A 15,191-nucleotide genomic window follows, 5' to 3' on the forward strand; every position below is an offset into this window, starting at 1 on the left:
GTGACTCTATCACATGTTGCCATGCTGACAGACAGTGACTGCAATGGGGTGTGTGGGGGGGACTTGATAATATGGGTGAATATAATAACCACAGTGTTGGTCATGTGAAATCTTTATAAGATTGTATATCTAGAGAGATTAAAGATGGTGGCGTGAGAGGAGAGAGAGAGGCTTCCTCCTAAAACTGGATGCAATTAGAAAATTTAATTGGCGCAACTAATCCTGAGAGAGCAACAGGAAAGAGGACGGCAGCAGACTGCATACACCTGGAGAAAAGAGCAGACCTCACCAAACGGGGTAACGTACCAGAGTTGTGGCTCCACGGGATCTGAGCCCCTCCCCCACCCCAGCTCACTGGCAGGAGGAAGAGAAACGGAGCAGGGAGGGAGTGGAAAGCTTGGGACTGCTGAATACCTAGCTCCAGAGATCTCCTCTGGGAGCACAAACCTACATTTCATGGTGCTTTCATGAGACTCACATGACTATAGGGTTGGACAGTTAATACAGGCAGAGTTCCTGGGGAGACTGGAATCCCGGCTACTTGTGGAAAGCAGGGATCCATATCCGGCTGCTCTGGGACAAAAACTTACACCTCTGTGACCAGCCCACTGGCTCAGGCAGTGGAGACAGGCACAGCAGCTGGGAGGCAGGGAACAGCTCTTTCCTCCCCCCAGGCACCAGTATCACTTCCCCTGTGACCCCCGGCATTGCTTCAAGGGCTGAGCAGCTCCAGAATTGAGCCTCTGGACACTAGAGGGCGCCATATACAAACATGAAACGCCAAAGGAACCTTGTCTAGAGTAAAATTATTAATACAACTCCTGAGAAAGATTAAAATGATATGGACCTTGTGACTCTTCCTGAAAGGGAGTTCAAAATAAAAATCATCAACATTCTAATGGAGGTATGGAAAGACATCCAAGAACTCAGAAATGAATCCAATCATTGAAGAGCACGATGGAGGGTATTAAAAGCAGGTTGGATATGGTGGAGGAGACAATAAATGAAACAGAAACTAGAGAAGAGGAATACAAAGAAGCTGAGGCACGGAGAGAAAAAAGGATCTCTAAGAATGAAAGATATTGAGAGAACTGTGTGACCAATCCAAGCAGAAGAAGAAGAGAGAAAGCGATAGAAAGCATCTTTAAGGAAATAATTGCTGAAAACTTCAAGCTAGGGAAGGAAATAGTCTCTCAGACCATGGAAGCCCACAGATCTCCCAATGCAAGAGACCCAAGGAAGATGACACGAAGACATAAAATAATTAAAATGGCAAAGATCAAGGACAAGGGCAGAGTATTAAAAGCACCAGAGAGAGAAAAAAGATCACATACAAAGGAAAACCCATCAGGCTATTATCAGACTTCTCAGCAGAAACCTTATGGGCCAGAAGAGAATGGCATGATATATTTAATGCAATGAAACAGAAGGGCCTTGAACCAAGAATACCATATCCAGCACAATTATCATTTAAATTTGAAGGAGGGATTAAACAATTTCCAAACAAGCAAAAGTTGAGGGAATTTGCGTCCCACAAACCACCTCTACAGGATACTTTAAAGGGACTGCTCTAGATGGAAGTACACCTAAGGCTAAATAGATGTCACCAGAGAAAATAAAATCACAGCAAAGAAAGCAGACAGACCAACCAAATACTAACTAGAGGCAAAAAATAAAATCAACTATCCACAAAAACAGTCAAAGGAAACAGAAAAGAGTACAGAATAAAACACCTAACATATAAAGAATGAAGGAGGAAGAAAAAGGAGGAGAAATAGAAAAGAACCTTGATATTGTGTTTGTAACAGCACACTAGGTGAGTTAAGTTAGATTCTTAGATAGTAAGGAAAGTAACCTTGAACCTTTGGTAACCACGAATCTAAAGCCTGAAATGGCAATAAGTACATACCTATTGATAATCACCCTAAATGTAAATGGACTGAATGCACCAATCAAAAGACATAGAGTCACTGAATGGATAAAAAAACAAGACCCATCTATATGCTGCTTACAAGAGACTCACCTCAAACCCAAAGACATGCACAGACTAAAAGTCAAGGGATGGAAAATGATATTTCATGCAAACAATAGGGAGAAAAAAGCAGGTGTTGCAGTACTAGTGTCATACAAAATAGACTTCAAAACAAAGAAAGTAACAAGAGATAAAGAAGGACATTACATAATGATAAAGGGCTCAGTCCAACAAGAGGATATAACCATTCTAAATATATATGCACCCAACACAGGAGCACCAGCATATGTGAAACAAATACTAACAGAACTAAAGGAGGAAATAGAATGCAATGCATTCATTTTAGGAGACTTCAACACACCATTCACTCCAAAGGACAGATCCACCAGACAGAAAATAAGTAAGGACACAGAGGCACTGAACAGCACACTAGAACAGATGGACCTAATAGACATCTACAGAACTCTACACCCAAAAGCAGCAGGATACACATTCTTCTCAAGTGCACATAGAACATTCTCCAGAATAGACCACATACTAGGCCACAAAAAGAGCCTCAGTAAATTCAAAAAGACTGAAATCCTGCCAAACAACTTTTCAGACTGCAAAGGTATAAAACTAGAAATAAATTGTACAAAGAAAGCAAAAAGGCTCACAAACACATGGAGGCTTAACAACACGCTCCTAAATAGTCAATGGATCAACGACCAAATTAAAATGGAGATCCAGCAATATATGGAAGTAAATGACAACAACAACACAAAGCCCCAACTTCTGTGGGACACAGTGAAAGCAGTCTTAAGTATATAGCAATTCAGGCATATTTAAAGAAGGAAGAACAAACCCAAATGAATAGTCTAATGTCACAATTATCAGAATTGGAAAAAGAACAACAAATGAGGCCTAAAGTCAGCAGAAGGAGGGACAAAATACAAATCAGAGAAGAAATAAACAAAATTGAGAAGAATAAAACAATAGAAAAAATCAATGAAACCAAGAGCTGGTTCTTTGAAAAAATAAACAAAATAGATAAGCCTCTAGCCAGACTTATTAAGAGAAAAAGAGAATCAACACACATCAACAGAATCAGAAACAAGAAAGGAAACAACATGACGGAGCCAACAGAAATACAAATAATTATTAGAGACTACAATGAAAACTTATATGCTAAGAAGCTGGAAAACCTAGAAGAAATGGACAACTTCCTAGAAAAATACAACCTTCCAAGACTGACCAAGGAAGAAACACAAAATCAAACAAACCAATTACCAGCAAAGAAATTGAAGTGGTAATCAAAAAACTACCCAAGAACAAAACCCTCAGGCCAGATGGATTTACCTTGGAATTTTCTCAGACATACAGAGAAGATATAATACCCATTCTCCTTAAAGTTTTCCAAAAAATAGAAGAGGAGGGAATACTCCCAAACTCATTCTATGAAGCCAACATCACCCTAATACCAAAACCAGGCAAAGACCCCACCAAAAAAGAAAATTACAGACCAATATCCCTGATGAACGTAGATGCAAAAATACTCCACAAAATATTAGCAAACCGAATTCAAAAATACATCAAAAGGATAATACACCATGACCAAGTGGGATTCATCCCAGGGAATGCAAGGATGGTACAACATTCAAAAATCCATCAACATCATCCACCACATCAACAAAAAGAAGGACAAAAACCACATGATCATCTCCATAGATGCTGAAAAAGCATTCGACAAAATTCAACATCCGTTCATGATAAAAACTCTCAACAAAATGGGTATAGAGGGCAAGTACCTCAACATAATAAAGGCCATATATGATAAACCCACAGCCAACATCATACTGAACAGTGAAAAGCTCAAAGCTTTTCCTCTGAGATCGGGAACAAGACAGGGATTCCCACTCTCCCCACTGTTATTTAACATGGTACTGGAGGTCCTAGCCATGGCAATTAGACAAAACAAAGAAATACAAGGAATCCAGACTGGTGAAGAAGTCAAACTGTCACTATTTGCAGATGACATGATATTGTACATAAAAAACCCTAAAGACTCCACTCCAAAACTACTAGAACTGATATCGGAATACAGCAAAGTTGCAGGATACAAAATTAACACACAGAAATCTGTTGCTTTCCTATACATTAACAATGAACTAATAGAAAGAGAAATCAGGTAAACAATTCCCTTCACAATTGCATCAAAAAGAATAAAATACTTAGGAATAAACCTTACCAAGGAAGTGAAAGACCTATACCCTGAAAACTATAAGACACTCTTAAGAGAAATTAAAGAGGCAAAAAAAATGGAAACTCATCTCATGCTCTTGGCTAAGAAGAATTAATATTGTCAAAATGGCCATCCTGCCCAAAGCAATATACAGATTTGATGCAATCCTTATCAAATTACCAACAACATTCTTCAACAAACTAGAACAAATAGTTCAAAAATTCATATGTAAACACCAAAGACCCCGAATAGCCAAAGCAATCCTGAGAAGGAAGAATAAAGTGGGGGGTGGATCTTGCTCCCCAACTTCAAGCTCTACTACAAAGCCACAGTAATCAAGACAGTTTGGTACTGGCACAAGAACAGAGCCACAGACCAGTGGAACAGAATACAGACCCCAGATATTAACCCAAACATATATGGTCAATTAATATATGATAAAGGAGCCATGGACATACAATGGGGAAATGACAGTCTCTTCAACAGATGGTGCTGGCAAACTGGACAGCTACATGTAAGAGAATGAAACTGAATCACTGTCTAACCCCATACACAAAAGTAAATTTGAAATGGATCAAAGACCTGAATGTAAGTCATAAAACCATAAAACTCTTAGAAGAAAACATAGGCAAAAATCTCTTGGACATAAACATGAGCAACTTCTTCATGAACATATCTCCCCGGGCAATGGAAACCAAAGCAAAAATGAACAAGTGGGACTATATCAAGCTGAAAAGCTTCTGTACAGCAAAGGACACCATCAATAGAACAAAAAGGTACCCTACAGTATGGGAGAATATATTCATAAATGACAGGTCTGATAAAAGGTTGACATCCAAAATATATAAAGAGCTCATGCACCTCAACAAACAAAAAGTGAACAATCCAATTAAAAAATGGGCTGATGAGCTGAACAGACAGTTCTCCAAAGAAGAAATTCAGATGGCCAACAGACACATGAAAAGATGGTCCACATTGCTTGTTATCAGAGAAATGCAAATTAAAACCACAATGAGATATCACCTCACACCAGTATGGATCGCCACCATCCAAAAAACAAGCAACAACAAATGTTGGCAAGGTTGTGGAGAAAGGGGAACCCTCCTACACTGCTGGTGGGAATGCAAGTTAGTTCAACCATTGTGGAAAACAGTATGGAGGTTCCTCAAAAAGCTCAAAATTGGAATACCATTTGACCCAGGAATTCCACTTCTAGGAATTTACCCTAAGAATGCAGCACTCCAGTTTGAAAAAGACAGATGCTCCCCTATGTTTATCACAGCATTATTTACAATAGCCAAGAAATGGAGCAACCTAAGTGTCCATCAATAGATGAATGGAAAAAGAAGATGTGGTACATACACACAATGGAATATTATTCAGCCATAAGAAGAAAACAAATCCTACCATTTGCTATAACATGGATGGAGCTAGAGGGTGTTATGCTCAGTGAAATAAGCCAGGAGGAGAAAGACAAGTACCAAATGATTTCACTCATATGTGGAGTATAAGAACAAAGGAAAACTGAAGGAACAAAACAGCAGCAGAATCACAGAACCCAAGAATGGACTAACAGTTACCAGAGGGAAAGGGACTGGGCAGGAGGGGTGGAAAGGGAGGGATAAGGGCAGGGAAAAAGAAAGGGGACTTAGGATTAGCACGTGTAAGGTGGGGGGGGGGCATAGGGAGGGATGTGCAACACAGAGAAGACAAGTAGTGTTTCTACAACATCTTACTACGCTGATGAACAGTGACTGTAATGCGGTTTGTAAGGGGGGACTTGCTGAAGGGGGAGTCTAGTGACCATAATGTTCTTATTGTAATTGTAGATTAATGATACTAAAATGAATAAAAAATAAATAAATTTAAAAAAGAAAGAAGTGACTTAAAGACAGAAAACCAGAGAGTGTTATAAGGGACCCTCAGGGCCCTCAGACCTCTCTGGTGAAGGAGCTTTTATTTTAATGAGAGAGATACTGGCTTTGATACAAATGTTTTTATTGGGAAAGTGTTAAGCATAGGCACAAAAAAAAAAGATTGTATATCAATGATACCTTAATAAAAATAAAATAAAGCTATCTGCAGTGTCAGAACTTTATACAATATGAAATAATTCTTAACTATAAGCTCTTCTACCTGTAGAAAGTTACATGTGGTATTAATTAGGACTACCAAAAGTAACTGCTAGTTACTTTTGATTGTAAGTAAAAGAAACTTAAACAACTTTAAGGAAATAATGGATGGGCTTGGTAGCTGGGAAACCAAGGCAGAGTTATATCCAAGAGATCAGAGATGTCATCAGGTCTCTCTGTTCCCCATTCCCACAGCTCTGTTCAGTTTCATTTTCTCTCCACTCAGGCAAAATATCCCCTGTGGTCTCAAGCTGCCATGATCCTTACAGGCTTTTATCTTGAAAATGAGAGTATATCTTTTATATCTTTCATTATTACACCAGAAAGTCTCAAGGAGAATGACTAATGTGATTTCTATACCTGAACAATTAGTATGGCCAGGTGAGTGAAGTACTTAGATCAAGCTCTTGTCATAAGCTCACCATGGAAAGCAGATTCTATTCTAGTGAACAATCTAGACTAAGTTGAATTAATGTGGAATGGGTGCAGATGAGGTTTTCCAAAGGAAGTGCTTCTAAGTAGAAAATGAAATGTCCCCTATAAAGCTGCAAAGATCCAGTGCCACCTTTGTAGCCTTTCTCTTTGTGGCTTTTTATCAAGAGATTGGTGCTGAAGTTCTTGTCCTCACTAAGATACTTGTAATTGCTGCTCTTTTGTGGTGGTGGTTGGGTGGGGGAATAATAAAAGATGAGAAATAAAGACCTTATAACTCTGCCTGTTCCAAAAGCTCAGGAAAAGAAGAGAAAAAGACCACTCATTTTGGAGTTGGGAAGAGGCTGGAACTTGACTCCTGATTCTGTGACCTTGAGCTGCATAGGGAACTGAAAGACTCTTCTATGAAGAGGGGTAAGCATTTGCAATTGTCTGAAATCATAAGATTAAATGGTTTTAGTCTTATTAACATAGCCTCATGACCTGGAAGGACTATTTTTATATATTGGAAAAAATTGCTCCCCCAGACGTAAAATGATGAGGAAGTTGCTGGTAGTTTACAGGAAGAAGCACTGTCACCATCAGATTTATAAGCAAGCTGACCAGCAAGTTTCACTCTCTCTTTTTCTTCTTAGTTTCCAGCATATGGAAACATTTTTATGCTGCTAGTTATTTGGAGGTAGTTACTTCTTTTTTATTAATCTTATGAAGGTTTCACACGAGCAACATTGTGATCACTACATTCACCCATATTATGGAGTTCCCCCCCCACATCCCACCACAGCCACTGTCTATCACCATAACCAGATGCCACAGAGTCACTACTTGTCTTCTCTGTGCTACACTATTTTCCCCATGACCCCCACACACACCATGTGTGTCAATCCCCTTCTCCCTCCCTCCCCACCGGCCCTCCCCCACCTCTCCCCTTTGGTCATCCTTAGTCCTTCTTGGAGTCTGTGAGTCTGCTGCTGTTTTGTTCCTTCAGTTTTGCTTTGTTGTTATACTCCACAAAGGAGTGAAATCATTTGGTACTTGTCTTTTGGAGGTAGTTATTTTATATACTTTCAGATGAAATAGATTTCTTACTTTAGTTGAGGGATCATTTCCAAGTAATACTTGAGAAACTAAATCCATCTTTTTTTTTTTTTTGCATAGAAAGTCATCACTTAAAACTGTTCTTGATTTCTTCACAAGCAGAGGTAGAAAGAAGCCATGACAATGGGTCAGGGTCCATTCCTGCAGTCTTGATTCTAAATTAGTAGAGCTGATGCCACTGAATCACAAAATGTAGCATATTCAATAGCCCCAAGTAGCTATGTAGAGTGCCCTCAAGAGGTTCATGTGAGGGCAGGTTGATGCTGGAAAACAAGGGGAAAAAATAAAATCAGACTTGATAGAGCCATTAATAATGTACAGCAGTGCTCTACAGATGGAAGGATTAGTGTGTTCTTAAGAAAGCATTTCAATATGTTTTTGTTTTGCATGTATGTTTCTATTTTTATTTTTGTTTTTCTTTAGTAGTATTAAATGCAGAAGGTAAAGCTTTCTAGTTGGAGGTATATGCAGAAGATGGAGTGAGAAAGCACTGAGGTTATGGGTAATGAAGTTTAAGAAATACTGATAAAGAGGTAGGACTGATTTTTCATTAGCATACCAAAACTGAGTGAAATCTTTCAAAAGAATCATCTAGGAGCAAAGTTTTTGATAATGCCTTAAAAATCACAAGCATACACTTGAACAAATCTACAAAGACATAAAATGAGTGGAATTTATAGTTGTAATCAAAACTCACTGCAACATTAACCTGGCACATAATAGCAGCCATATTTGTAAGGTGCTTTACAGTTTATATAACACATTCTCACATTTGCCATATATTTAATGATAGACATAATTGTGCTATATGCTAATTAAGCTTAATTAGTAAGTTCTTGTGAATGACTGTAATTAGTGGGACTGGTTTGCTGCCAAAGCAAGTTTTGAGCTCTCTTTTTACTTTATTAGTTACCTAGTATTTATAATCAGGAATAGTTTATATCATATTCTACTTTGCATCATACATGCTGATCTTCATGTATATTAAGAAACAAACTCCTGAGTCCTTACATCTAGGTAGCTGAGCTTCTCTTGCTCTAGGGCTTTTGTCATAACAAAAGTCTCAACCCCTACCAGTCCCCTCCTAATCCCCCATCTCTCCCACTAGCCCTCATCTGCTCACACTTGAGGGAGAGTTGTGCTTAACATTTAACATTCATTCACCAATAAATATTTATTGAGCACAATGCCAGAGATTGAGCAAGGCTCTGGAAGCATACACAGTGGTTGGCAAAACAGTCCTGGTCCCTCATGGAGTTCTCAGACTAAGAGGATAGAGAAAACCTAGACTCGGGTGGGGTAGGTGGTCAGGAAGTTGGCAGATCTATTATACTCTCCCATTAAGCTACAAGCATGGCCTTTATCATAGGTCTCCATCTGCCTTTTTTTCCTCATTTGATTCAGCACTCAGGCAGGGAAAATGCAGCTGTCATAGCTTGTACTCCCTCTATCCCCCAGCACAGGAGGCTACGGGAAAGAGTGCCTGGCACCAGTAGCTGGATATTGAGTAGATGAAGGGCAGCTAAGGCTAGACAGAAATTAGCAAGGTGAAGATATTGGGGAAACAAGTCCCCAGAAAAGAGAGAGCATTTGCAAAGGCCCTAAGGCAAGAAAGAGCTTAGCAGGCTTAAGAAGTTCATTTCATGTGGTTGGAGGGGTTGATGCAACAGGAGAAATGGCTAGAAGACTGGAACGGTAGAGGGTCCTATAAACAAGTTAAAAAACTTTGTCTTGAGGGCACTGAGAAGCTGTGGAAAAATTTTAATGACATTTCCCTGCCTCTTGCATCTCAACCCATTATTTACCTGGATAGGCCCTTCTACCTTCAGGGACAGAGGTGCTATGCAGACAACTGTAGAATCCTTTCAGACTGAAACACATGGGCAGTTTAGCAGAAATCATGCTTAGGAGCAGAGAGTAGAAAGAATATGAGCTTGAGAGTCAGAATGCTTGGGTCTGTATGAGGTTGAACAAATTTCTTAACTTCTTTGAGCAATTGTTTTCTGCACAATTGGTAATGTACATTTAAATCCCTCATCAGAAATAACAAGTACAGTGCTGGTAGCTGGCACTCCCTAGGTGGCAGCTATCACTATGTTCACAATGCTCTTTTGCTAACAGAATTTCAAACTCCTCCTTGAGAATGAAATCACAGAATCGTATATTATCATATTGTGAGGAAACCTTAAAGGTTTGTTTATATATGATGCTTGCATTCCTACTGCAGCACTGACAGTCAGTTGGTTTGTTGTCCAACATTACTATAATAGCCAGAGACAGAAAGTTCACTAGTGTCTCAAGCAGCCACTCCATGTTTGGGCTCTATTAGAAGGTTCTTTTCTTGGACTGAATCCAAATCTGCTTCCATGTAACCTCTATCCAGGGTCTCCATAGTGCCCCTAATGCCTCTTCCATGTGACAGCCCTCCAGGTGGTTGAGGTCATTATCTCCACCCCCACTCACCTAGAGTTGATAAGCTTGTTTCTTCAACCTAACAACAATCTTTTATCAATTCATCAAGAAAACACAACAACTATACAACATATACATACCCAAAAATAGAACTTAAAAACTGAAGTAAAAGGTGTTAGTGGAAGATTTTAGTAATAATAGTAGCTATCATTTACTGAGCACCTACACTATATACTTGGTGCTATAGACACAAAAAAGTAAGTCTCAATCAATCCTATAAATTGAAGAAAGACAAGTAAATGAGTATAATACAATATTATAGATACTGTGACAGAATTCTGTTCAGGAAAAAGCAGGGGGTATGGAGGTAGGCTACCAAGGGAGCAGTCATCTGTATGAAAGGGGCCTACCTCTTATAAGAGATGACACAACCTGCACCCTGATAGTTGAGTAGGATTTATCCATTTCTGTATTTGTTAAAATATCACTTTAGAGGCTTTAGTTACACAAAGTATTCAGAACAGCCACTCTCGGTAACTGCAAATACATTTCTACAAGAAATGTTAATTTTCTGTTAGCATTCCTTACAAAACCTCTTTTAGAGTGGGAATAATAGAAACCAGGCAAGCAAGAAGAATGGAACACTGTGATTTGCTGTGCCTGCATGTTGATAGCAAATATTTGGAAAGGAGGAGCTTCAACTATACTTTGGTGAACAGTGAAGTAGAAGAGCCGAGGCATACTCTGACTGTCATGACCATACAATATGGGAAGGTCACAGAAGATAGGGAGTAGTAAAGCATTTGCCCCACTGATTCACTGCAAGTTGTGTGAAAGCAACATGGTACTCATACTCCAGTACTTGCTTCTTTGTGTGAGGCCCTTTGCCCGTCCAGGAGGCTGAGGCATGCACAGAAGGTGATCCAACACGGAGCTGGGGAGCCTTGGAAAAGGATTATTTGATATGCCCAGAAATTCTGAGGATAGCTCCTTGGGCAGATGAAGCTAGCCTTCCTAAGGGAAAGCAGCGTGTCTAAGAATAAATATAACAATGAAGACCTTCTAACCTCCTGAAATGGGGCCTTTCCCATGAGAGCCATAGAGAGCAAATGACAGTGAACCTCAAGTTGCCTTCTTCAAGAAGAAACAAATGGGAAAGGCAGAAACACAAGAGTAAAATAACAGTGGAGGTTAAAACTGTAATATTTTTCAAGTTTGTTAAAGAAGCCTGTGAAAAAATGGTTATAAAACTGAGGATCTTGGAACAGTCCCTGACAAAAAACAAATAATGATCAAGTATAGAAAAGTTTGTTTCACAGTGTGCAAGCCATCTATCTTTAGAAGTCAACAAGGAGGATAAAACAAGTGTCACTATAAGCAAAAAGTACTGACAGAGACAAGTGAGGAAATAGGAGTGTTGAATGGAAGTTCCCATCCCCATTGCCCAGTTGAGGGAACTGAAGTCCTGAGAGGGTCTGGCGCTCCCAATATGCAAATAGGACTCTTTCACCTAGCAGGACACAGCACTGCAGCCCAGAGATGAGTTTAGCACACATACTCCCATCAGCCTTTTCCAAGCTGATTTGACAAAACAGAGGGATTTACTCAAACTCCTCATTTCACCGTGATACTTCATTCAGGGATTATTTCCTCTGCTGGGGCACTGGTACAAGGTAATCAGCTCTGTTTCCTGCTCCTCATTTGCTGAGCTACCTTTTTTTTTTTAAAAAGAGCCCTTCAGGCATTATTAAGACATTATTCACATAACAAAGTTCACCTTTTTAAGGTGTACAGTTCATTGGTATTTAGTATATTCATGGTGTTCTGCAACCATCACCACTATCTTAATTCCATATCATTTTCATCCCACAAATATGCCCAATCCCCCTCCCTCAAACCTCTAGCCACCACTAATCTACTTTCTGCCTTTATGGAGTTCCCTATTCTAGACATTTCATATAAATGGAATCATCCAACACGTGGTGTGTTACGTGTCTGGCTTCTTTCCCTTGGCATAATGTTTTTATGGTTCATCCATGTTGTAGCATACATCAGTACTTCATTCCTTTTCAATGCTGAGTAATATTATATCATGTATATGCTACATTTTGTTTATCCATTAATCAGTTGATGGACTTTGGGTTTCACCTTTTGGTTATTGTGAATAACAGTACTGAGAACATTCATGTATAAGGTTTTTGTGAACATACTCTTTCATTTCTCTTGGGTATATATCCAGAGGTACAACTGTTTGATCATATGATAACTCTGTTTAACCTTTTGAGGAATTGCCAGACTGTTTTTTCAAAGGGCAACACTATTTTATATTCCCATCAAGTATTTATGAGGGAATCCAATTTTTCCAAATCCTTACTACTCATCTTTTTTATTGTATCTTTTTATTGTATATCCTAGTAAGTATAAAGTGGTACTTTATGTGGTCCTGATTTTTATCTCTCAATGAATGGTGATGTTGAGCATCTTTTCATGTGCTTGTTGGCCATTTGTATATATTCTTTGGAAAAAATGTCTACTCACATTATTTGCCCATTTTTTAATTGGGTTGTTTTTTTATTATTGAGTTTAAGGTCCTTTGTATATTCTGGTTGTTAGACCCTTAGCAGATATATGTTCTTGAATGTTTTCTCCCATTATGTAGGCTTAAATTTCTTGAAATGTCCCTTGAAGCACTGCTGAGCTACTTTTAACAAATATTTAAAAAATCTTAAACTAAATTACGAATGTGTAGCGTCTGAATTATACTTTTAAATTTAGTATTTATTAAATTATATAAATTAAATTATAATTTAACCTGCAAACAATTGAATGCAGACCATGTTTTAAGGCTTCCAAACTAAGAGTCTTGATATCATTATGGGACCCCTCATAATGATAACTATTGCTTTTATTGGCACTTATATGGCAGGCACTGTTTGGGCAGTCTGCACGTATTAATTTATCTAATTCTCACAACAATCCGCTAAGGTAGATACTTACTATACATATAAGAAAACGGAGGCAGAGGGAGATTAAGTCATTTGCCTGAAGCCAAAGAGTTAGGAAGTAATACAAATGGGCTCCAGATTCCGTTGCCTTAACGCTTGTGAGACTGCCAGGAAAGAATTAAACCATATTTTTTTACATCCATGACCTGTCGTCGAAATTATTAATAGTGTTTTAACGGCGTCTACACTCTGGACAGTTTTCCCCTCCTAGCCAGCCAGAAAGTAGGGCCAGCCACCGGGCGTCCTTATTGCTCTTTCCTCTCCCAGTCAGGTTTCAAAACCCACTCCCCTCTCCCCTCTCCCCCGGTTGCGGGGGCTTTAGTGTTTGGGTGCAATTGCGAAGTCAACTGCATCCCCCAGGTGAAGTTCTAAATTTCTGGCGGCCAATGGGTGCCAAGGAGCAGCGGATTCAGCCCAATGAAGCTCAAAGCTGAACCTTGGGCGGAGCCAGCGGAGGGGGCGGAAACGGAGCCCCACCGCGGTGGCTACAGTGTGAAGCACCGGCAGCCCCGAGCGGAACCATGAGCTGGACCTGCCCGCGTTGCCAGCAACCCGTGTTTTTCGGTGAGCCCCAGACTGAGGAAGGGGAGAAGATAGGGAGAGTGCGACCTGCTGGGTTCCCCGAGGACACGAGGAGCAGGCCACGGTGTGGTTCCAGACCCTCTTTCCACCTGTGGGGCACAGGTCCCTCGGGCGGGATGGAGTCGGCCTCCAGGAGGCACTCCCCATTGTCTCCGGGAAGCAGGGCAAGCGGGGCCGAACCGGGAAAGAAGGGTGCCCGCTGCTTAGCCTGGCTCTAGGCAGCCTCTTATTCCACCTTGTTCCTCACAGCGGAAAAAGTGAGCTCCCTGGGCAAGAACTGGCACCGCTTCTGCCTGAAATGTGAGCACTGCCACAGCGTCCTATCCCCAGGAGGGCATGCAGAGGTGAGGCTTGGCTAGGACACACAGCCCTGTGTCTGTCACTGTCCACATGCACCAGCCCTCAGATTAGGCCCTGGAGGCCCACCAAAAGCAACCTCAGCAGCCAACTCAGAAGACCACCAGCCAGGATTTGGGGAGCATGAGTTGTGCCAGTGGACCCCAGGCCTTTTGGGTGGCGGAGAGAGGAGAAGCAGCATTGCTTCCTGACTTGCCCCTGCCCTTTCTCACTGACCACAGTGGCAACTCTGGCACGCCAGCCACTCCCTACCCCTCCCAGCCCCACCAGCCCAGGCCAGTGAACAGACATACCTGGCAGCCTCTCTTGGGGGAAGGCCTGTGGGGCACAGGGGACAGCCTTGAGCAACGCCCTTCCCTCTGCTTGTGCCTAGCACAATGGGAGGCCGTATTGCCACAGGCCATGCTATGGGGCTCTCTTCGGACCCAGGGGTAAGTAAGTACCAGCCTGGAAGGGGCCAAGGGGGCAGCAGAACCCTGTCTGTGGCTGGGAGCTGGAGCTCAAGCCTGACCTCCCTCCCCTCTTCTCTCTGCAGGGGTGAATATTGGTGGGGTGGGCTCCTACCTCTACAATTCCCCCACTCCCACCACTCCTCTCAGCCCCAGCAGCTTCAGCACCCCCAGGCCCAGTATTGGCTTCCCCCAGGGCAAGAAAAGTAAGTGAGGCTGGCCTGTGGCTACTCCTCCTCCTGACCCTCCCTAGGCTGGAATGGGTGGGACCAGCTGGCTGTCTCCTACTCAGTCCTCTATTTCACATTCCGACAAATTTGGTCATGCCAAAGTTTTCTCTTAGCCATGGCCCCTTTTTGGATGTTCCCTCATGTCAGCTGCTGAGTTAAGAGGTAGACTGGGCAGATGGCATCATCTCCGTTTTACAGGTGAGGACACTGAGGTCTGGAGAGGGCAAGTGACCTTGTGTAGTCACACTGTTAGAGGCAAAGCTGGCCTGGGTCTGAGGCCACTCCCAGGCAAGAGCCTTGG

General features: G+C 41.2%; 1 protein-coding gene across 2 annotated transcripts in view; it reads left to right on the top strand.

Annotated features, from left to right (window-relative positions):
* Window positions 1-15,191, top strand: part of CRIP3 (cysteine rich protein 3) — a 32,203-nt gene that overhangs the window by 15,646 nt on the left and 1,366 nt on the right. The window contains exons 3-7 of one of the 2 annotated variants that reach the window (XM_037004213.2): window positions 7,053-7,171; window positions 13,633-13,836; window positions 14,104-14,198; window positions 14,585-14,642; window positions 14,747-14,866. In XM_037004213.2, the coding sequence (XP_036860108.1) occupies window positions 13,794-13,836; window positions 14,104-14,198; window positions 14,585-14,642; window positions 14,747-14,866 (316 nt within the window). In that variant the 5' untranslated portion in view covers window positions 7,053-7,171; window positions 13,633-13,793. The other variant, XM_073224419.1, reaches the window with a different exon arrangement.

The sequence above is a fragment of the Manis javanica genome, chromosome 16, assembly GCF_040802235.1.
Source record: "Manis javanica isolate MJ-LG chromosome 16, MJ_LKY, whole genome shotgun sequence".
In the NCBI taxonomy this organism is placed as follows: domain Eukaryota; kingdom Metazoa; phylum Chordata; class Mammalia; order Pholidota; family Manidae; genus Manis; species Manis javanica.